At 36.3% G+C, this 25,084-nt stretch overlaps 1 protein-coding gene across 1 annotated transcript; it reads left to right on the top strand.

The window, feature by feature from the left end:
* The first annotated feature begins 4,135 nt into the window (after positions 1-4,135).
* On the top strand, positions 4,136-25,084 carry LOC103986737 (pre-mRNA-splicing factor ATP-dependent RNA helicase DEAH7). Its single transcript, XM_065111162.1, has 18 exons — positions 4,136-4,459; positions 7,385-7,434; positions 7,603-7,735; positions 7,864-8,079; positions 9,304-9,380; positions 12,216-12,396; positions 12,483-12,662; positions 12,786-12,910; positions 14,705-14,802; positions 15,056-15,164; positions 17,116-17,293; positions 19,011-19,240; positions 19,322-19,501; positions 20,684-20,755; positions 20,841-21,017; positions 21,508-21,569; positions 23,126-23,278; positions 23,380-25,084. The coding sequence occupies exons 2-18, from the start codon at positions 7,429-7,431 to the stop codon at positions 24,968-24,970; spliced, it is 3,768 nt and encodes a 1,255-aa protein (XP_064967234.1). The 5' UTR covers positions 4,136-4,459; positions 7,385-7,428; the 3' UTR covers positions 24,971-25,084.

Raw genomic sequence — 25,084 nt, 5'->3', positions numbered from 1 at the left:
ATAATTTTTTTTTTTTTTTTTTTGTGAAGCTTTCATTTGATGGTGTGGAATGAAACTTAGGAGGCACTGTTCCTTGCTAATGAGGTCACTCGCACCGCATAGTATAGTACTGATGTCCTTGATCCGACATATTTGAAAATTATAGATATATAATCTTACGTAATGACTATCGATAACTTAATAAAAAATTAATAAAAATTTTTAAAAATTAAAATTGAGAATCGATCATAAAAAAACCTCTCAGACTATTACTAAGGAAGATTTATTGGGAAGATGAAAGGCCATACAGCAAATGGACGCATGAGAATGGATACAAAGCATTTAAGATGTAATAGAACCAACCACAAGCCATGCTTGCTTCACAGCTTAAAGCTATCACATCTTAAATGCTTTGTCCTTCCTTCCCAAGAGTTCATTTTGATCCTCCCTAGCGATTATTTCATTTTCTAGTGTTGAAATATTAACTTCAATTTTATGATTAGAGAGAGATAGAAGATTAGTTTAAGAGGTATTGATGAGGAATTTTATGAGTTACTTTTGATATAGTTATTAACTAAATTTAATAGAATAGATTCTTGGGGATAAGAGAATTATGATGAAACCTTTCTTAGATCACAAGATGCTTTTAAAGATGTGATTGGTGATGATAAAAATTTTGATTTACTCTTCGAAGAAAAAAACACACAAGAGTTGGTTTTAATATAGAATAAAATAAAATAACATTAAAGTTAATCTCTCGAACGATAACAAATGAATTTCGAGTAAATACTACAAGAGGAAATTGGATGATTTTAGAAGATATTAAAGAAAGAGAGGTATATTTCCTCCAATAAATTAGAAGGAGTTTGTGTTTCACATGAACAAGAAAAACCAAGATTTTCTTTCAGATGAATTCCCTCGATAATAAAGACAATATTCAGATTGTATCGTAGACAATATGAATTTTATTAGAGTATACTATTTTAAATAAATAAATTGATTTTATATTTATTAGAACCATAAGAGGGTTTTTATCACCTTTCTAAAGAAAGGATGAACTTGCAAAGACATACAAGCTAGTAATTGAGGGTCCAAAAGAAGATATTGTTGATGCAACGTGAAGAATATCATTGTTCAAAATATAGAAGCTATAACTCATGATGAGTTCACATATGACTGTATTAATAAGATTGATTTTATATTTAGAAATTTCATTTAAGAATCTTGATAAAACTAGTTCAAGGTATATTAGAGTTTTATAATTAATCAATAATTATTGTGGATTTGTGACTTAGGATTCAAAGATTTCATAATTTTTTTTATTTTTTATAAAAATTATTTTTTATAAAAATTATTTTTATATAATAATATTAGAATGTTAATTTAAAACTTTGTGATTAGGTAATAGATTAGTTTAATAGCCTTAATCGAGATAGAAGTCATTGTTAATATTATATTTTTTTATTAGAATCCATAAATATTATTTAAAAATTTTGAAGTCAAATATCTTAAAAAATAAAAGAATTTTATTATGAAAATTTGAAGGACTTCTCATTAAAAAATCAAAAAATTAAGATTAAATTATTTTATAAATAAATCTTGTATCTCTAGATTTTAGCCTATGTTAATTTACCAAATGAAAGCTTCACATAAAGACATCAATATTTATTTATTTATCAAATATTTTATTTTCATTTTGTTGAGATGGTCCGGTTCAACCTAAAAAGCCGGTCTCTTGCCGAGCCCTGAACCGGGGTCATGTCCCGCCCTTGAGCGTCCTCTTGGCCCACTCCAACACGAAGATAACACGGCATCCACGCCACGTATTCATGCATCGGCAACCACGCCTCGTCCACCTCCCTCTCCTCCTGCTCCGCCAATGGCCACTGGTGCGATGCCGTCACCCGATGTCGATCGCACGGTAGTGGCTACGTTGCCGTCGTTTGTACGTGCACATCCTCGGAGGGTAGGGTGAGTTTGCCGACATGTTAAGCGGTCGGAGCCGTCGTAGCTCGTTCATCGAAAAGCGGACCAGACGTCACCCTTCGAGAGATCAACGAGTTCGGCGGCGCCGCTTCTGCTGCCCGAATGGGCGGTTAACTAACTTGAGTTAGAAGAGGAAACATTATAAGCCGTAACACTACACTAGCATGTGTCACTCACCCATCGCATCTTACCAGAGTAGAAGTGGCTGTAATCATACGTTTCCGAAAGCAAGAACATAGAAACCAAAGCAACCGGTAGTAGAACTCCCCGATAGCAAAGTTGAAGTGCCAAGATATAATTTATAGTTCGTCAGTTATATGTTGACACGATCCCATTAATTCTATGCTTCATCACCATATGTTTTTTCTTTCTTTCTTCCTTTAAAGTTTTGATTCTTGATGATTCCCCGATCGAGAGAGTGCCTGCCATTAATGGTTTCTGTGCTCGATCCCTCCTTCACCTTCTTCAAGCCCGACGAAGCCACGGCCTTCGTCTTCTCCAGTCCTTTCTTCAACCCTCCACCGCTCTTCTTGTTCTTCTTCTCGCTCTACTCCTTCCCCTTGGCAAGGTCGGCGCGATCGCTGGTGTCCCACTGGTCCGCCCATGACGGCCCCCCCGAAGAGACGTTTTCCTCCATGTCTTGCCTTGTCGGATGAAGATGATGGGGACGTCGAGATGGCGCGAGTTTATGTAGGGGCAGCAGAAGGTGAGGTGAGATGAGAAGAACGTTGAGGTTCATGTACGTGGTGAAGGAATATTACATCACTACTTGTGCAGTACTTCGTCCATCACCTTGTGATGTGTGTCTCATGGCATATCTTTGTTTCACCGGGAAATATTGCTTGCTTTTCTTGTGCGTAGAAGAGGGAATGGATTGGCACGGAATGTGATCTTGTGAGGTTTCATTGTCGATTTGTTGTCTCAGTAAAATTGATCTGATCGATTTATTTTTCCAAATATTCGTGTCCCTTTGTCACTTCGATTGGAGGGCAAAAAGATATATATATATTTCAAGTCTTTTTTTATAATAAAAGATTACATCGAAAATTCTTCTAACAAAAATTCATGTCAAGTTAGTATACGTTTGTTTGTAGGCGTCAAATGCTTTTTATATATTAGTTTGAATCCAAACATACCTAAGAAGGCTGCTTAACTAAGCATCGTCCATCATATTAATAAGGGAATATACATTTTAGATGTTTTATTCATGTGACACATCTAGCAAATTTTTTGTCATATTTGATAATTGATATTGCTAAAATTGATAAGTATTTTTAGGAGTTCTAATTATCTTTAAATTAGTTGATAGAGTTCTCATTAGCTGATAGAGTTCTAATTTTAATAAATTAACTTATTTAAATTGAGAGAGTTCTCATTAAGACTCTTTAGTGAATTAAGATTTGTTCCCATAGTTTTGGTGAGAGGGAGGAGCAAGACATTTTGGGTGCTCCTGAGATATCTCTAGCGTTTTTATAGAGATTAAGAGATGAACAAGGAAAGTCATTTAGTAGTTGATATTACTAAGATTGTTATATATTTTTAAGAGTCCTACTTGTCAGGATCACAGAGACATTCCTTATGTACATGGTAGGTTATTCTGAATAAACTACCTACAATAGACAATATGAAAAGAAGAGTTATCCATCATGTTAACCGATGCTTCATTTGCATGTAATAAGAAAAACCGTTGATCATCTCTATTTTGCTTGTGGCTATACTATATGGATATGGAAGAAGATTCTTCAACGATTCGAACTCAATAGAATGCTGCAACCAAACTTGCATTAAGAATTAGCTGACCTCATGCAATGTTTTTCAAGAAAAGGGTCACTTACATAATTGACAAAGGTTATATTCAGATGAGCTATTTGGTGAATCTGGAATGAAAGATGTAGCAGAATCTTTAAGTGTCAATACATAAATAATGCTTAGCTCTTGATAAAGATTATTAGAGACTCAATATCATGTATGGATAATGATATCAAAACGAAGCACACGAGAGAAAAAAATATTTTTGCCAAATTCAATTTTGCTATTAGTTATGATCACGTGAGTTTGGCACGTGGCAGACTCCCAACGCTGTTGGTTTCGTTCTCGGCCAAGGAAACCAACTCGTTCCCATAAAGCGAGTCTGGTGGCAAATACGCCCTCGGCATACCTGCCATCTCCTGAGCCGAGAAGGAAACCAACTCGTTCCCATAAAGCGAGTCCAGTGGCAAATAAGCCCTAGGCATACCTGCCATCTCGTGAGCGGCTCGCGCTGCGCTCTCTGCGACAAGCTGCGAAACCCCCCTGCCCCTTCCCTGCGCCTTCCTGCATCGTTCGGATACTTCCTCGCCTCGATCTCTCCGTCCCCCTCTCATCCTCTGCGAAGAGATTTTAGGGTCAGGGCCCCTTGATCGCGCCTTCGGCTCACCCGATAAGCTGGCGCACTTCTCGCTCATCATTCGTCGCCGACGGAGCCCGCCTTAACCAGTGGGACTTTGTGATCGAGGTCCGTATTTATTTTCTTGTCGATCTCTTTTTCGTCTATGGATTAGGTATGTGGCTCGTCGATTGTAGATAAACTCAATGTGTCGTACTTTGTTCTGTATGATCGGCGATCATCGTTATTGTTTCTTTGCTCGAATTTAGGCTTTTTGCGCTGTTAGATATGTTGTTAAAGGTCGCTTTCTCTCTACCCCTTCTTGTAAAGGTTGTGTCTGGTCGATTACCGGTGATCTTTATGTTCCCTTTCTGTTCTGCATAATCGTCGATCATTGTAAACATTTTTTGTTTAATTCTGGGATTTTGTGCTGTTTGATTTGTTGTAAAGATCGTTTCTAAAGTGGAATCGAGTGATGATCGTGTGGATGCGTCGCTATATTTCTGTAAAGTTTGGTCGGCCCTGTTGCAACTGTTTTTGATTGAACAATCAACACGAAATTGATAGGTTGATTACACTATTTGAACATGTTCGGTCACTCCTAGCAGTGTTTCATGCGGTTGGTTGCTTGTTACTTTTATTCTAGGGAATATGCCTTTTCCCGTAGGATGGTAGCGACTTTTAGTTCTCTAATTCTTTTGGGTGGTACCTTTAGTCCGATGCTGGAAGTGTCAAGTGAGACTGTTTATATGGTTTCTATGTCATCCGACAGGAAGATTAAGAGATGTGGTTCCGTTAAAAACTTTAGATCTTGGATAAATGCGATGGTTTCTTTATTTACTGCAATCGGTTGATTGTTTATGAGTTCTAAATGCTTTAAAGCTGTAGCATTTTCTTCTGCAACCATATGCATGCCAATTACTTCAGGAAGAAGTTTCTTTTGGTCCTTGTGTTGCTGGAACTATATCCATGTTAGTTACTCAAGGACAAAAGATCTTTGTATCATTTGTCTCCTGAACCATATGCATGTTGGTTTCTTACAGAAAACAAATTATTTCTAGTAAGCTACCTAATTTGGTACGCCCACTGTTGTCATGAATCCTTGTCATGTGATCTTAGGGTACCTGAAGTTGATGTTTCCATTGTTAGTATTTCTTGTGCAACTAGTTTATTTTTCAGTAGTATTTGAAACTGTTGATTTTTTTCCCTAAATGTGTCATCTTGGCCATCCTTTTGCTTAAGGGCGTGTTTGGTTCTTTAGTAGGAGCGATAAGGGTCTCTTTATATCATATATCCGTATGGACTATTTGTATGGTGCCCGAATTATAGACCATTTGAATGGCAAAATTTTGTTCCCTAACAGCAGTTGCCGCCTCTATTTTAAAAGGCCAAGTTCTTATCCATACTGGCCATTCGAAGATGGGATCACTGATCTTCCTTTACTAGTATGCGTCGAACTTCTTATTCAAGTTGGTTTCCTTCATCACTTTGCCAAATCAAGCCAGTTGCTATCCTTGTCCATCGGAAGTTTGTTATGTTCGTCTTGAGGCACAAAAGCACTACCTGATCCCATGTTTTGTTGCACAATCCACTGTTTTCGTAGTGTGATGGTAGAGTGTTCAGGACTTAGTTGTCTCTCTTGCTATGTCTTTACAAACTATGCCTAAACCCAGGGAACGAGGTTCATCAATGTGGGGTGTGGTCAGAATTAATGCATACAATATTACCTCTAAGTCCCATAATCACATCTAGATATTTATTGAACATATTTTACTAAAGTCTATCTGAATATTCTTCTGAAATTAAATGCATCCTTTTCCCGGTCAAAATAAACCATTTTAGAGCATTTCTTCATTTTTGCTAAATTTTGATGATTGCTTAAAAAATATAAGAAGATTGATTCTTTCAAATTTGAGTGCAAGGTTCAAGTCATGCATTGACCACTGCAAAATTTATCTTTGCAACTTGGATGCCAGCGTTCAATTCACATTTTGATCCATGTGATCCTCAGATTGGCATGAGTCACATGCACTCGATCTTTCTTTTCCATTGTAAAACTAAAGTAGCTCATGGAATATTATGTTATATTATATCTGTGGAATAATGATTCCATCTAGTATTGAGAGTTAGATAAAAGAATGTAAAATAAATCTGCATATGCAGTCTTTCAGATCAGTAGGCTGAAGATGTAGGCTTAATATTAAGGTTCATCTTGTACAATAAGGGAATGAGCTTTATGCAGAGCTGAGCTAATGATGCTAGACTTCTGTCTCTTCAGAATTTTATTTTGGAGGCATGAGGTATTATAAATTTATAAATGTTATGGAGATATACAGAGTTGAGCTAATGATGCTAGACTTTTGTCTCTGCAGAATTTTATTTTGGAAGCATGTGGTATTATAAATGTTATGGAGAGATCCATATTTCTGCTTGCATATCAAGATCTTTTGTTGATTGAAACAAAGACTATTTTTCGCTGTAGTTTGGTGTTTGTGAATTACTTTGCAGCAAAATAAATTCTTTTCCTCAAATGCTAAGTTCATTTTGTGTGGCATGCAGCTCTCACACTTAAATATTTAGGGTCCTATATTAAATGAGTCGGAAGCGCCGATTCAGAGTCTGGTGACCGTTAGTGTCAATAAGATGATGAATGTTTCTCTCTTTCTTCAATATAGTGCATGCTACTTTGTCCGATTCCTTGTGCCAGTTAGGTGGACATGATATGTTCTTTTGTTCTTGAACTGAGCTACGAGTGATTGTGAGAAAACACAAAAATTGGGCAAATTGAAGGGGGTTCTTCTATCTAGCGCATGTTTCTTGTAACGACACTTATTGCCACTTAAGTTTTTATGATATCATCTTTTGTTCTTGAGTGATTTTGAGAAAAAAAAAACTTGGGTTGGATTTTTTGAAGGGGTCGTTCATAAGAATATAGAATATTTCTCTTTACTCGTTTTTGAAAAGTTATTTATTTTTTGATAATTTGTTGTTACTTAACATTTATGGTTCTTTCTGCCTTCTAATTGAATGCTATTGTATCATAATTATATGCAGATAGTATCCGTTTCACATCACAAGTAGCGTGTGGAAGAACTATTATGGAGGTGAGCTTTAAATTAATATTCAGCTTTTATTAAACTATTATTAATTATCCAGTCCATTTCTTTTCATGGTTTAACATACATTCTCCTATGATCTTGTGTTTTTTCTCGGTATACTTCTGACTAGACAACTTCATTTGGATTTGCATGTGCACCATTTGATCAATGTAGGAAGTGAAAAAGGTTATCGATATAAACTCAACAACCACTATCTTGGAACCTGAAACAAGCATCAGGGGAGGTTTGTACTTGCCACAGCAGGAAAGAGTAATGTATAGACCCCCAGAGAGAAAATTAAATTTGGGTATGCATGTCTATCTATTTTACTGTTATCATCGCCTTCATGTTGGAATGTGAGAAACTGAGAATCATGCATGTCCTGCACAGTAATGTTCATTAACACTTTGGAACTATTGATAATGCTGTCAACAGGTTTGGATGTTCTTGCTAGTATAAAAAGAGAGAAGGGGGATATGGGATTTAAAGCACCTGCTCCAAAAAAAGTTGTGACCTTTGACTCTTTTGACGAAGATGAGAAATGCGACGCTTCTGGGATTGAAGAATCAAGAGATGATTCACCCTGTGGTCTTCGGGGACACACATCTAGGCAGTACCGTGCATCTTTTGTTGAAGAAAATTCACTTCAAGGTCAGGTGCCACTTCTATGTGAAATATAATTTATACCAAGGGCTGAAATTTCGTACCGTACCGGAGTTTCGACGATTGCTCGGTACGGTACGGAACGGTATATATATTTTATATATATATAAAAGATTATATATATATATATTTATAAATATATTTTTTATTTATTTAAAAGCCGACGTCGCATCGCCTTGGCGACGTCGCGTCGCCTCGGCGACGTCGCCGAACCTTTTTCTAATATATATATATATATATATATATTATTTTAATTTTATTATTCGTAACGGGTGGTCCTCGTACCGATTTACCGTCGGACCGGTATGTACCGCCCGTATCGGGCGGTATTATTCGGTATTGTTTACCTTGATTTATACTAAGAAGTAACTCTTTATTTATAGTTTAATTTTCTACTAAATGGTGATAAAAATGTCTATGAAGTACTTGTCATCTACTATGATAGAGATCTTCTGATGACATCAGGCTCGAAGCCATCAGTAACCTAGCAACAGCAGGAAGCCCATTGAGATGTTCATTTCTTCTCTATAGCTTGCGGTATAATACGAGGAATATGCTGACAGCTGTATAGGTTTCTGTAGGTTGATTGGAGATTTTTTTTCTTTCTATACATGTATTGTTATATACTCTTGGGAAAGAACATTTAAAATCACTGTTTATGATTTTTGTTGATTTTAACCTATGGTTGATACAACTTGCTACGATGTCTCTTGAAAATTTTTATTTTGGTGATCGATACTGGTAAGGAAATTGTTCGCTGTGCTGTTGTGCATATCATGTTTTATTTTTGCATGTTTTCACTAAGCAAAGCTGTGGATCGATATATGCGTGATTGGAAATAAAATGTTAATTAGAAGGCGGGGATCAGAATAAATTGATTGTTTGATGGTGGGAGAAACTGTGGAACTGGAGAAATAATTTATGGAGGTTAGGTAGTGCTAAGTGCTAACAATTGTTGGATAATACTTCTTTAAAGTTTGATGTGATGAATGAGATGATTATGTGAATATATATATTGTTGAGAAATGAATATGCATAAGTATTTCATATTTGAACATTATGCTTGCTCATTCCTTAATAGGGTGTCTTCCACATGTCTTTGTAACCCTTTAAAACATATTTTTAGAACGGAGGCATTAGATTGCGTGAGTACTTTTTGCCAGTCATTTGACTTTGTTTATGACTAATTGGATATGATTTTTGAACTTTCAGAATCTACCATGACATCTGATGGTGCAGGCAGCCAAACCTCTCACTCACAACGCACAAATGAAACCCCACGTCTTGAGGTACATTATTTTGCATTAGAAGGCCAAGCTTAACTCAATTTTAACTTCATTAGGTTTTGAATATTTAGTTTATTTTTCATTTTATACTGAAAAATTTGTGGCATTTGATGGAACATTATTTTAACTATTCCCTAGTCATCCCTAAATAAGAATTGTACCTGTACATTGACTTAATTTATTATCCGAGAATTCATCAGAGATTCTGCTTTTCCAATAACTTTGGCTTTGAAAAATTACAATGAAACTCATCGCATCGTGGACAAGTGCATTTCTTGGCATGCATGTTGAACAACATATTGATATCAGAAAACCCCAAGGCTAGGAAACATATGAGAGATGAGAAATTGGAACATTCTAACCATCTTAATTTGATGCACTGTGATTTATTTAAAGACTAGATGAGTCTTAAAATAGTTTAGATTCAGCAGTCAGTTTATCATTTTCATTTCTTAAATTGTTTTAAAAGGGTCCCATAGCTTTGTTTTGTGTATATGATTGAATGTTTTTTATCAGATTATAAACATGGTCTTTATGTTACATTAAGTCCTCACGATATTCAAAATGTACTAGTAAATCACTTTAGCAGTAATTTTAAGTGAATGATTGACTGTTAGAAACTAGGTCTGCTATGCCTACAACTGAAGATTTTTTTTTCTATTTCATCAGCAGAAATGTAATTTCTTTTATTAATGATGTAGAACAATATTGACCGAATCACACTCTAACGTTCAGGTATATGCCCCAGACATTTATAAGATTCTTTACTTGGTATTTACTGGGCCTGGCTCCTAGTAGACTCCAAAAATAGTAAGTTTAATTGGTAGAAGTTAAGACACTTTACATAATTTGAGTGAGGTGGAAGGAGGATTTGTTGCCACATGAAAGAAGTTGGAGCAATGATTTTAAAAGTGTTGGATGAATTTGTTATTTGGATGGAGGAGTTTGAGAATTGACCCCTGACATTAGAGATGAAACAGCAGCCCTGTCTCTTTTTTTAATTAAAATGAAGTGATTATTTCTCAACCTTTGTTTTTCTAATTAAATTTAATTGAGTGTCACACTTCTAAATCTCTCAAGAAGCATGAAATAAAGAAAATCATCCCACCTTGGTTATTACATAGCCACATGTTTAGTTTGTGCATCATGGACATTTACATCCAAGGATTTTGGCCCATTATACCTTAAGAACTGGGGATGGACTTAGGTAACTTTTCTGATATAGAAAGCATATCAAGAAATTAGCTTTAGCCCACCTACAATTAAGTCGTTTAAAACTATGTGGGAAAATAGAGTTTGTTATCCTGCTAGACTGTGGATGTGGTCAGGAAGTGTGGAGGCTCTTGGGGCTGAATAAAGTAGAACAACGTGATAATGTTGGTTTAAATGATACTATGCAAGATCAAAATTGTATGCAGCTTTTTCGAGAATATTCTTTTGGGGATCATGTGCATGCAGTTCTTTACTTGTATTGGTTTGCTTCTATAGAGTTTTTTTCAGTTGGATTTTGTTTAGGAATAATGCATTTTTACTAAAACCAAAGCCGAGATGAATGACATGTGGTGGCTGGAAAGTGAGAACAGTATGTATGCTAAGATTGGGACTCGATGACGGAAGAAAGTATGAAGGAATTGCTTGTTGTCTGGTTGGTATGGTACATTGTGTTGCCATGCATTTCCTTTGCTGGTTCAGGCATATATCATGTCATACTAGAAATAAGTAGCAGGCCTAATCTATCTTCGTAGAAAAAAGTTGTTACCGTGCTCGCTGTTAAAACTAGGTATTTTTTTGGGTTTAGGGTGTGCATGTTAGCACCAAAATCTTATCATGCCGGCTTATATGAATTCTGTGCATATCAAAATGGGTAAATGCAAATTGTTAGTTTTTTATGTTCGTTTTGATGCGCGCTTAAGTAAGCATGGATGGCCATCCTAAATATTATACTTGCATAGTTCTGTTTAACCATGTTATATCAACTATATCTCGTGTAGAAATATAGCCTCAAGCCTTCAACCTTCTTAAGAATTATATAATGTTCTATTTTGCAAGTGATGAGTCACATCTAGTCGAGTTGGCAAGAATGCCTAATAAAGAGAGCCAAAAGCCACCTCCTCTCCGAGATCTCCTTTGGGGTCCACCTTAAAAGGTCAAAATTGTGCAAGGTTTACCCTAGAGACGACATATCTTTGCGGGCCAGAGTATCTGTAGCTGTGATGGCTGATGATGGACTTAGCTTTTACAATAGGGCTGATAAAGGCCCTAACTCCCCAACTAAGAGCTCTGATGAGGCCACATTCTGTTCCATATTAGTTGAAGAGTTGGAGAGCCAAAGCCTAGGACAAAGCTGAAGGCTACTTCTCTCTGAAAGGTGCCTTTTGGGATCTACACCATTCGAGGCCCACCGTAAGCAAGTAATTCCTCGTGGGCTAGTAAGTCTGCAATGATGATGGGCGGTCTATGATAGACCTTATTAACAAGATGCTGGTTGGGTTGAGTTTCTTTAAGTGCGTTTGTAGTGAAGATCAGTGATTGGGAGCATCATTTGTACCACTTTACTGTTCTTTTTTCTGTACATATTTTATATCTCGTCATATTAGAAAAGCAGAAGAGAATGAGATGATTAGATATTACAAATTACTATGTCTCTAGGACCAAAATTCCAAAGGTAACTCAGATAAATATCATCTTTATTGTCATCACCATGTAACTAACATTTTCTAATCAAATTGTTGATTAATGATTATTTGATGTTAAAAATGAAATAAGCTTTGGTATATTGTGATGATCTGTTCTATTTTTAGTATATATTAACATACACTATCTTAATATGTTCGAAAGGTCTCTTCGTCTAGAAGCTCTAGGAGCATTCATTCTCGCAGTTCAGATAATTATGAGAGGAGTGAGAAACAAAGGTATCGCAGTGTTGAATATGGCAGAAGAGATGAACACGGGAGATCCAGATATACTACGGATTATAGCAGGAAGAGGAGTCGGCACGAACAGACTTCAAACACTCCTTGTAAGTTTGATCTTTTGATTGAATGTGGTTTATTCAGTTGTCTACATGGTTTTTTTATTTGAGCTAATGAGACCTATAATTCCCAGCGAGGTCAGGCTGGGATGACGGGAGGTGGGAATGGGAAGATACTCCACGTCGAGGTTCTAGGGACAACTATTCTGTGCCTCACAGATATCGACCTTCACCCTCTCCAATGTTGGCAGGTGCCTCACCTGATGCACGGCTTGTGTCCCCGTGGCTGGGTGGTAATACACCTCGTTCTGCAGGCAAGTATGACAAATAAGTCAGTTTTTAGTTATTATATCATTTACTTGAAAATCTCTTTCTTTTACCTTTATTTGTACTATCACTAGAAGCTTTGATGATAAAAATGACCATTGGGACTACAGGTTCTCCATGGGATAGTGTAGCTCCCTCTCCAACACCAATACGTGCCACAGGCTCCTCAAAAAGATCTGATTCGTCTCAGAGTGGAAAACATCGGCTACATTTTACTGCTGCAGCTGATTCAGAGGTACCTGTCTAGGTTTTCTATTTTCTATTTAATTCTAATAAGTACCGTGCTATATGGTTCCTGACATTGTGTTCTCAGTTTTGCATGTGCCTATATGATGGGTTTTTTTCCCTAGAATATATTAGCATCAAAAACGAACTTTGGGAAATTAAGGTAGAGGTGCACATATTGCATTTGAATTCTGTCAATGGAAGAGAACGCTTGTATGATGCAATACAGCACAAAGAAACAGATGGTTAGCTGCCTTGAATTTCATGATAAATGCCCAAAACATTTAAAGCTAGAAGTAGCGCCTCAATCAAGTTTTTAATATTAATCCGGCCAATCATGATAAATGCTTCTTGTTTCTAGTTGCTTGTTAACCATAGCCATTAAGCTCTAGACTATGATTAATATAAATGGAAGAGACTTAACTGAATTTTGATGCATGCGATGCCAGCTATTTCTTCCTTGCATTAGTTTGCTCTGTATGCATATTTTTCTCTGAATTCCAATTTGTATGTGGTAAGTTTTGTTATTTGATGATCGAATGACGTTGTAGACGTGAGGGCAGTCTTATATTGACTGTGATGTCCAGATGAATGTCTTTTGTTCTTGTAACTTGGTTCATGCACTATAAACAGTGGAGACTCTTATTCATGATGCAATTAACTAGGTTTTGTGTCAATCTTTATTGTATGTAATTGTGCAGATTACTTAATGTCTTACAAATTACGAGCAGGACTAGGTTTTGTGTTGTAGGATAGTTGGATAATCGGATCAATATTGGCTGAGGGCGATCTGATTTATTCTGAGAAATAGGGTATTTAGATAAATTGACTGGGATCGGACAAAATTTCCATTATCGGTAAATCCTAACACATCCCATCCCATTAAGTCTTGGAATCTTGCCATCTGAATGAGAGAATGAGAGAATATAACTGAGACGAGGAAGAAGAGAGGGAAAAGGGAGGGGAGATTGTGAGGGAAGAGAGGGGCACCTAGAAGAAGAAATTTTGCAGAGGAATACAAGACAAGAAAGAGGGAGGCAGACTTAGCGCAATAGAGGGAGGAGAAAGAGTGCCCCTCCCTTTTGGGCCCCAAAACTGGAAAGACTGACAGATTTAGGAATCTCACTTAAATTTTTGTATCTTGGATTATTGATTGGATTTTTGGATTTAGACCAGATTCAACATGCTGTTTACATTCCACAGAGAATGGATTAAACTCCAGTGTCTACAGGGTACCTACTACTATCGTTATGATGATGACATAATTTAACTGGACCTGTTAACAACAGTGAGTATAATAGTAATTGTTGTATGTTATATTGCATTTTCTGAAGTCAAGGGTTACAAAGTGCCAATTCACATTTAAAGAATTTAGTAGTAATTAATTGCTACAAAGATTTCAATCTTATTTTGATTTGTGACATGTCAACCAGCTTGGCAATGCAGATTTTAGCGTTAAATACTTGATTGTTGCATCGTCTAATAGGTTCAGTGATACCATGTTGAAATCTAGTAACGTTGGTTGCTATGCATTTCACTGGCTCTGTTACTAATTCATGCCTAATTACTCCCAAGGGAATATTGTCCATTTTTGGTTGCCATATCATTATTTATTAAGTTAATGTAGCCTCATTTATACATGGTGAGAAAACCATACCATTTGTCTTCATTATTATGACATTCTAGCTTCTGCTTCTTTCTCCTATGTGCTTTGCTTTTAGTATTCTTTGTTTCTTAGTTATTTTTTAATGAATTCAAAGGCTTATCTGCGCTTGTTTGTTTATTGGTTTATCTGCCATACCAGGAAAATGAAGCAGCTGAAAGCACCTTAACCACATTTAAGCCTTATGAGATCACAGAGGAAATGCGCCAGGAGATGGATTACAATGCTGACCGAGCATGGTAGGTGCTTGTTTATGAACCTTTCTTTTGACTGAAATCAAAGTGTTATAAACTTGTCTTGAAAATGTTACTCTGACATTCAATTTAATCAACTTATCTTTTCTAAGATTTTTACTGAAAACAAGGATTGAGCACCTTTTATTTTCTATAAATTTGACGTATTGCTTCTTGTACATAATACTTTGGGGCTTAATGAATGGTATGTCATGAAAGTATCAATTGCGCTCTAAGTCCCTTGATGTTTTTTTTGTAGGTACGACAGAGATGAACATAACACAATGTTTGATGGTGATAGCTCGTCATTGTTTGGTGGGGATGATGCTTCTTATAAAAAGAAAGAAGCATCACTGGCAAAGAAACTGGTATAATATATCATTGCCTCTTCCTTTCCTTATACCGAAATATTGTAGTTTTAGCAATATAAGCTTCCATATTATTTTTGCTCTATAAATTTATATCTCTTCATGTTGGCTTGCAATTAGAAGCACAAATGATTTTTGTTGGAAGTACTTCAATGTGAGTTCAGCCAATTAGTTTTGGTAAAAGTGAGGCTAGTATCACATACTCCTGCGTAGCATGGTGATACTTGCATTTTGGATCTTCAGTTAATACCACTAATGTAATTATAAACTTCACAAAATGTAACCAGGTTTTTCTTTTATTTTTGCTTGGATGGTTTAAATGGTTTTTTTCTGAGAAAGATTACCTTTTGCATTTTCACTATGGAGTTTGTTGGTCACATTGGATTTGCAATTTGTCATGAGTTTAACAAGCAAATATTTTTTACTTGGCTCTCCTTTGGGACCTGGTTTAGTTGTCTTTTGATCTGCTTTTTGTCGAAAGGTTCAATGGGTTTACTTTTTTTCTTTTTTCTTGGGAGGTTAAATGATTTTTAGTTTCCTTGATGAAGGTCATTATCTGTTGTATTTTCATGATGAAGTTTGTTGGTCACATTGGAGTTGCATTTGTTACAAGTTAAAAAGCAAGTGTTTTACTTGGCTCTCCTTCACGACCTGGTATAGTAGCCTTATGGTTGGCTTTTTTTGTTGAAAGTGCCTTTGAGTTCAAGTCTATCTCAAGTCCAGGTAAATTTAGATTTAGTCTATGGTTGAGGTTGGGTCCTAATTAATTGTGTCAAGTTATTTTTTTCTGTTTTTCAGAATTTTCATTTTTAATTTATTAGTATTTGTTGTGAAAGGGGATTGAGACTATTTTAGTTATTTTAGGATTCTAACCTTGGTTTCTGGTGAAATATTTGAAGTGCAGCTTTTGGTATGTGTAACTAATTAATTGTTATCCAAAATAAGCATCAAACTTATACTTGATGGATGTAGCAATAATACATCATATCAGCCTTTGATATGACAGTATTAAAGATTATGGCTTAGGAGAAAGAAGAAAATAAGAAATACAACCAGTCAATTGTAATCTTTATTGTCTTTCTGATCTATATCGAGATTTAATTTTTATTGTACTACTTAGGAGAAATGTATGCTGTATCGAGTTATGAAATTAATATATAACTTTTCCCTAGAGTATGACATGGTCATCCTTTTTCCCTGCTTATAAGATTCATCTTGTTTCTGATCTGGCCTTTTACCTTGTTCACATTCGCTCTGTTTTATACACCTATTACATCTGTGCTTGCTTCACTCAGAATAATTTGACTAAAGCTTTTTTGGATTTTGATATTACTGATATGAAGTGGAAGGTTCTAGAATGCTCTCCATGCAGTTTCATGTTTCTGATTTTGATATTGCGGTGGTCATATGACCCATCTTGTACAAGACTTGTACTCTCTCATGATGCAGGACATTAGTATTAGGCTTGATATGAACATGTTTTCGTTAACCAGCAATTACCCTTCAGATTAAAAGAAAATTTTTGATAAGAGCAGCTATGTTTTGTCTGCCACAATGTTGAGTAGCCGAGAAGAATATTTGAAATGGTAGGAGCAGCTTAAGGCTTTTGAAATGAATGTCTAGACAGAATAAATAAAATAGTGAATGGCACCTCTGGAAAGTTTGATATGTAGCCTGTTAAGTTATCGTGTGATGGAACATCATCTGAAATATATTGGATGCATTCAAGAGGTAAGGCGAGTTAATTAAATTTGTCTTTAGCGGTTGGAAAGCTTGGCTTATTAGATTCCTGACTTATCTAGACTTTGTTAACCCAAAGTCATTATAACCTGCTGGATCTTTATCCTTGGTACAACTTGGAGATTGTACTAATATTATTGCAAGTCATAGTAGAAAAAATAAATTCATTTACATATACCACTTTTTTTCTTATATATGTGTAATGCTGCAGACTCGTAAGGATGGAACATTGATGACTCTTGCCCAAAGTAAGAAGTTATCACAATTGACTGCTGATAATGCTCAGTGGGAAGACCGACAGCTATTGAGATCGGGGGCTGTTAGAGGAACAGAGGTGCAGATTGACTTTGAGGATGAGGATGAGCGCAAAGTCATCCTTTTAGTTCATGGTATGCTGAAGTTAGATCTAATTGTTCTACAGTATTACTCTGTAATGTCTTTATCATTACCATTGATGCTATGTTCCAGTGAGTACCTCGGTGTCCTATTCTGTCATGAAGGAGGAATATGAAGTTGATAATGAACTCTTAGGATGATGTTTGTTGTTCATGCTATAGATTTTGGGCCACAAGTTCTAGTGAGGTGTCTACGGTAATTACATTATAATCAGACTCATATTTGTGCTTACAAAAGGATTTTGCATAAATTAAAGAAAAATTTCTTATATATCAAGTCCGATATTTTTCTATTATTGCACATTTTTCCTGTTCAACTTTGGTAATTATTTTGGCATAACAAACCTGAGGATTATGTACCAAAATTTGTTATCACATATCTTACCAAAATTAAGATAATATTAGAATCCTAATCTAATTTAAAGATACCCAAATCTATTAAAAAAGGAGGATTATTTTCCAAGATTTGGTATCGCATATCTTATAAAAAGTAAGGATAACATTAGAATCATAATATAACCTAAATATATCCAAATATGGTAAAAAATCATTTCCATACATTTTAATGAAAATAATTTCGTAATACCTAGAAAATAGAAAAAAAATCATTTCTCAAATTTGACCAGAAAATATCTGTAAAATAAATAAATTTACAAAAAATAGAAAGATTAACCCTGACTTATCTTGACACAATGGAGACCTAACTAAATGCAATTTTGGCTTTGGGCTCAAATTGTTCTTCCTCATTTTTTATTACAATTTCACATTTTGTTAACATCTTCAGTTCTATTGTAAATTATGTGGATGTGCAATGCACTATACATTTTGTTACAGTAACCTAAGGTTGATGCTTCTTGTGCTCATTAATACTCGGAAAGAGTTGGGTTATAATTGTGAGAATTAACGTGCTACTGATTAACATTCACTATTTGTGTTTTAAGAATTTCAATTCCTTACTATGTTTCCAAAAGGATTTATGTTGTGAAATGTGCAATTTGTTTCTGTAATAAACGTAACTAGCTGTTTGAGAGCTTATAGAAGAGAAATGTCACTTGTTTCTAAGATATTTTGAATGTCATTTGCATTCTTTATAGTATACAATACCTATGCCAGAAGCAAGCTACCCTTTTGTTTAAGAAGTCTACTGGGAAGTGTTGTAAATACAAGCAGTTTCTTGAGAGATCCTGAAGGGCCATCATTGATAGACAAGATAAAAGACTTGAATAATAGAAATTGTCCTGCGTTAGACTTATCTGATATTCCATCATCTATGATAAATATCCATGCGTCATGAAAAAATGCTGGTCTTTCAGAGAGATGTTGTTTGTTTCCACTGTTTTGAGTGAGTCAAATTTTATATAAATACCAAGTTTGTTTGGAGGAATCCTAACTTATCTTTGATGAAGTAAAAAAAAAAACTCTTAGTGATGAATCCTCTAGACTGAAGTTCTATTTTTGCAAAAGGCTGCTTGTGCTTTTTGCTCAAAACTTCCTCTGTGCACATACTGATATGTGTGTTAATTGACCTGTTCTGGCAAAACATGGTTAGACAGTTTGCCATTTTCACCCATTTTATGTTACCCTTATCTTACTGTTCTAGATGATAGGCATGACAATATGAAGTTGCAACAAAGATGGTGCTTGTTTGGTCCTTATGAATTGTATTACCAAGTGGCTGAAGTTACTGAGCACCTGTTCCAACTTTTTGCAGATACAAAGCCCCCTTTCCTGGATGGTAGGGTGGTATTCACAAAACAGGCTGAACCTGTAATGCCTATTAAAGATCCCACATCAGATATGGCCATAATTGCTCGTAAAGGTTCTGCTCTGGTTAGGGAAATTCATGAAAAGCAGAGTATGAATAAGTCACGCCAACGGTTTTGGGAGCTGGCAGGATCAAAACTTGGTGACATTCTAGGGGTCCAGAAGACAGCTGAGCAGGTTAGTATTTGTGATCTTAGCTGATTAATTTTCTTGTCCATCTCCTTTGAATAACTCAACTTTCTCTGCTTCAAATATCAGATTGATGCAGATACCGCAGTGGTAGGAGAAGAAGGCGAAGTGGATTTTAAAGAGGAAGCCAAGTTTGCAAGGCATATGAAAGAGAAAGGTGAAGCAGTAAGTGAGTTTGCCAAGTCGAAGTCCATTTCACAACAAAGGCAGTATCTTCCAATATATTCTGTTCGTGAGGAACTGTTGAAGGTTAATATCTATAAACATATTGGTCAACATATTCATTTTGCACTCTATAATGCATGCTTTGTTTGGTTCTCTTTAAACGTCATATCATATTTTGTGTTTTCTGTTATATGTTGAATGAAATTAATGATTAAGGCTTTCCTAGGAAAACAAGTTGACACGAAAAGTTAACAACTCTCATCCCCCTCGCCACCTCTCACAACCATAGTCATCCATCCGAACCTAGATTGCTGCTCTTTGCTATCAGTATTCAAAGTAGCCATGCAAATGCTTTTCCCTCTCCTCACACTCTATTTGTCTTTTCTCATTCTGTTCCTGCGACCAACATGGACGGAATGTGACCTACTAACTCAACACATGCTATCTCTATGATTCGTAACACACTTCTCATTTGATCTCTCTCTCTCTCTCCCATCTGTTTTTTCTCCCTCTTCACTCAAATTACTACTCACCATTGCGTTGCACCGCTGAAGTTGAATACCGATTTCACATTCTTGCCCTTTCCCTGCCTCTTTTGTAATCCTTTCTCTGTCAGCTACTGACAACATTCGACTGCAATGGTGCTCAACAACCCTTTGTTTCTGTCACAAATTGTCTTTCCCTTCTCTGTTCTAGCTTCTCTCCCTTTTCTCTCTCTTTCTTATTTTCCCTCACACCTTTCTATGATTCTATCAGTTTCTCTCCCATTCTTCCTCTCGTTCTTTGTTTCTCATTAAAATGTTTAGCTTTATAATGGTACACATGAAATTAATTTTTTATTTTATACAAAGATACCAAAGGTATAAGTCCATTGACAAAATGGTACTGTACCGGTCCCGTAGATTACCAAAATCAATATCAGACCAGTTTTTAAAATATTTTCTAGCATTGTTGTTAGATGCATAGTTGATTTCTAGGACCACCAGTTATTTAAATGAGTGATTCCCAAATAACAATTCAACTACTCCCATATTACACATATCATGAATGAGGCTAAGATACCCTGCACTTGTAGCATGGCCCGGTACATTTGATATCCTTAGTAACTGTGCTACGTATTATTAAATTTGAGACATTACATGTTAGTTGTAACACCATTAAAAATTTTCCTCGTGTTGGTGATATCATTGTTGTTTTTTATATGTTCATGATTTCCTATGCAATTGCTTATCACTGTGCTTAATTCTTCTGCTTGCTCTACATTAGGTTGTTCGTGAAAATCAGGTAATAGTTGTAGTTGGAGAGACTGGTTCTGGGAAGACAACTCAATTGACACAGGTAACACCCACTTCCAAAACTCTCTTTGATTTTATTCAACATATAAGCCGTTTATTGTTAAGCTGATGATAAAGCTACCTGACAGTATCTTCATGAAGATGGATATACAAATAGTAGTATTATTGGTTGTACACAACCAAGACGTGTGGCAGCCATGAGTGTTGCAAAACGAGTCAGCGAGGAGATGGAAACAGAGTTGGGTGATAAAGTTGGTTACGCCATAAGATTTGAAGATGTCACTGGTCCAAATACTATAATAAAGGTTTTTTTTACCTTATTTGGAATTTCTTTACTTCATGTTCTTACTATTTTTTTTATGCTTACTTCAAAGTCTAGAACTTCCGATGTTAATTTTTGTTCCATGGGCATCTTTAGTCCATTTTATTACGGTATTTGACATATTTAGTTCATTTTATTACAGTATTGTAAGTATTTAGTTCATTTTATTATTGTCTTTGATATCTTTAGTTCCATGACAAAATTCACTCGTTGATTGCATTCCACTGTATATACAGTAGGTTTATTTCAAAATGTTAACTATTATGAATTGGTTTAGCAACTGCTATGGAATCTTATTAGGATTTCTCCTACTTAAGTTCTAGCTATATTCTTCTCTTGATTAATTCACTTATGCATTGGACTAATTGGCCTACTATTTAGGATCTTCTAGTAATTTCTGGTGATAAACTTAATTGTATCATTTATCTTAGATTGAAGTATACTCACCAGAATGTTATATTTTATTTGTGTAGTACATGACGGATGGGGTACTTCTGCGTGAAACATTGAAGGACTCTGATCTTGACAAATACCGGTATGCTTATTGTCCTTTTTTTTGTTTCTATTTTTGTTTTAAGAAGACTTATTTTCCACACTTTTTAGAATCGGTTGTTCTTATTCTATGATATGAAATTCCATAGAAAATTATCTTTAGCTTGCAGGATTATTTGTTTCTGCCATGATGTTTGGATATTCTTAAAATTTACTTCCTTTGTTCACGTCCATCAGATCAATAAGTAAATTGTCAAGTGCACTGGTAGAAGATGAAAAGAGGTTGTCTATATGTGACAGTATTAAAAAGTCAAGGAGAACATAAAACTAACCTATTACCTGGTAAACTAAGACTCATTGCTGAGAATTATCTTTCACAACACTCTTCCATCACTGTTTAGTAAAGGACTTTTTCTTGTTATTTACTTTTAGGAGAAGTTGGAAGCATATTGGAGGAACATTTTAGAGTTTCTTACTGCTTTTTTATATGATCTTTCCTAATATTTAGCTTGAGGGGAAAAAGGATATTAGAACTATGCTTTCTGACAGAAGATGTAGAGATGGGGCGGGGTTTTGGAAGATGAGGTGCCATTGTTTTTCATATAATATCTTTCCTAATATTTAGCTTGAGGGGATTAAAGATCTTAGATTTATGCTTTCTCGCAGCAGATTTTGATTAAATGTTGACTATTAAATTAGATCATTGGGTATCTACTTTTGGAAGATACGCAAATAACCTGTCGGAACATACAATCAACAGATGATAATTGTAGTTATAAATTCTTACTGTTGCATCCTTCACCATGTCACTCCCCTTTATATGCTGTACCGCTGTAATCTTATGCTCACAGTTGTTCCAAAAAGTCATTCTTTCTAACTGTGGAAATTCAAGTCATTTGATCTCTTGTTCAGCTACCTTCATCAAACAGATATCATCGAGGTTTCTTGTTCAGCTACCTTTTTTGTTTTTGCGGTGGTCACCTACTGGTCAACCAGGACTGCTTGTCCTTGTTCTCCATTGGATCATCCAGAGATTTACTTCGTGGTGGATTTTTTCTTTTTCCTGGACATACTAACTGCAAGCTTGGATGGATTAGTTCTTGGTGTTCTTTTCTATGTCTAAAGCTTATGCTATCAGATAGTTTTGTTTTCTCCTTTGCTGCATGGTAGATAGTGTAAATTGACCCATAAAGCTATTTCTATTCATGATCTCATTGTTTTTCTGCTCTTCCTGTCCGACGAATCGAAGAGGATAGAGTCTCGTTATGTACAAGGGCTTTGAGTTATGCATTGATTTAAACTAAGTGATGTTATGTTGTCTTAGCTTGAAAAACTTCACTGTTTGCTAATGTTGATATTGGCAATAAAACAAATATTGCTTCTAGTTACTATATACATAACAGACTTTAGGTAGTTATGATCTTCGAAGTGTTAAGAGGGAAAGATTCTTTGAATGTCTTTTGCTTGTTTTCTCAAACTTAATTTTTATGCTTTGTTTTTTGAGGCACAAAATTGTTAGGAAATCACATAGAACTTTGCTTTCATAACATGAACTGTTTTTGAACTTTGTGTATCCTGAGAAATACTTCTTTTTCCCAGAGTAATTATCATGGATGAAGCACACGAGAGATCACTGAGTACCGATGTTTTATTTGGTATACTGAAGAAGGTAGTTGCTAGGCGACGCGACTTCAAGCTTATTGTAACGTCTGCGACGCTGAATGCTAAAAAATTTTCCGACTTCTTTGGAGGGTAAGATGAGTCAGCTTTGTAAGCTAATACCTTTACTGATGACCCATTTATTTACTCTCTGCACTCCTGGCCAACCTAACCTTTTTCTCTCTATGTTCCAGTGTTCCGACTTTTCAAATCCCTGGAAGGACATTCCATGTAAATATCCTGTACAGCAAAACACCGTGTGAAGACTATGTTGAAGCTGCTGTTAAGCAGGCGATGACTATTCACATTACAAGCGCTCCTGGTGACATTCTCATCTTTATGACAGGGCAGGATGAGATTGAAGCTGCCTGCTATGCTCTTGCTGAGCGTATGGAACAGCTCATCGCATCCACAAGCAAAGCAGTCCCAAAGCTCTTGATATTGCCTATCTATTCTCAGTTGCCAGCTGATCTGCAAGCAAAGATCTTCCAGAAAGCTGAAGATGGTGCTCGGAAATGCATTGTTGCAACCAACATTGCAGAGACATCCCTTACAGTAGATGGTATCTTTTATGTCATAGACACAGGATATGGTAAAATGAAGGTTTACAATCCTAGAATGGGCATGGATGCTCTACAAGTGTTTCCAGTTAGCCGAGCAGCAGCTGACCAACGGGCTGGGCGTGCTGGCAGAACTGGTCCTGGCACTTGCTATCGGTTATTTACAGAGTCTGCGTATCAAAATGAGCTGCTTCCTAACCCTGTTCCAGAGATCCAGAGAACAAATCTGGGCAATGTGGTTTTGCTGCTTAAATCCTTAAAGATTGAAAATCTTTTGGATTTTGACTTCATGGATCCGCCCCCGCAGGAAAATATTCTCAATTCAATGTACCAGCTGTGGGTGTTGGGCGCCTTGAACAATGTTGGAAGCCTCACTGAGATTGGGTGGAAGATGGTGGAATTTCCCTTGGATCCACCGCTTGCGAAAATGTTGTTGATGGGGGAGCAGCTAGAGTGCATAAATGAGGTTTTAACAATCGTGTCTATGCTTTCAGTGCCTTCAGTTTTCTTCCGACCAAAGGATCGGGCAGAGGAGAGCGATGCGGCAAGGGAAAAATTCTTTGTTCCAGAATCTGATCACTTGACACTTCTCAATGTATACCAACAATGGAAAGCAAACCAATACCGTGGGGACTGGTGCAATGACCACTTCTTGCATGTGAAGGGCCTTAGGAAGGCAAGGGAAGTCAGATCCCAGCTGTTAGACATACTCAAGTCCTTGAAGATTCCCCTGACTTCATGTGGGATGGAGTGGGATGTGGTCAGGAAGGCAATCTGTTCTGCTTATTTCCACAATGCTGCCAGATTGAAAGGTGTGGGTGAATATGTGAATTGCCGGAATGGAATGCCCTGCCACCTGCATCCCAGCAGTGCACTGTATGGGCTTGGATACACTCCAGATTACGTGGTTTACCATGAACTTGTACTGACCACAAAGGAGTATATGCAATGTGTGACTGCAGTCGAGCCACATTGGCTGGCTGAGCTGGGACCAATGTTTTTCTCTGTTAAAGAGTCGGATACATCTATGCTTGAACACAAGAAGAAGCAGAAGGAAGAGAAGACTGCAATGGAGGAGGAGATGGAGAATCTGAGAAAAGAGCAAGCGGAAGCAGATAAGTTGAACGAGGAGAGGGAACGGGAGAAAAAGGCAAAACAGCAGCAGCAAGTCATCATGGTAGGTGTGCGGAAGGGCCCTAGGACGTATCTCAGACCCAATAAATAAGGTTTGTGAATCGAGCTAAAATTTCCAGAGCTAGCGACTTGTGTTTTCTTTGAAACGTATCTGTTGTACCATAAGAATTACTAATCAGAATGAATATCCACATTCATAGCTGCA

This window comes from Musa acuminata, chromosome BXJ2-6 (genome assembly GCF_036884655.1).
Source record: "Musa acuminata AAA Group cultivar baxijiao chromosome BXJ2-6, Cavendish_Baxijiao_AAA, whole genome shotgun sequence".
Taxonomy (NCBI): Eukaryota; Viridiplantae; Streptophyta; class Magnoliopsida; order Zingiberales; family Musaceae; genus Musa; species Musa acuminata.
Note: the sequence above shows the minus strand (reverse complement) of the source record. Positions and strands in the feature narration are given on the sequence as shown.

What these genes read in the sequence shown, in the direction of transcription:
- LOC103986737 (XM_065111162.1), top strand. An exon ending in AGAGAGAAAATTAAATTTGG is followed by an intron (nt 7,736 to 7,863) that starts GTATGCATGTCT and finishes TGCTGTCAACAG; the next exon opens with GTTTGGATGTTCTTGCTAGT. An exon ending in ACAGACTTCAAACACTCCTT is followed by an intron (nt 12,397 to 12,482) that starts GTAAGTTTGATC and finishes TATAATTCCCAG; the next exon opens with CGAGGTCAGGCTGGGATGAC.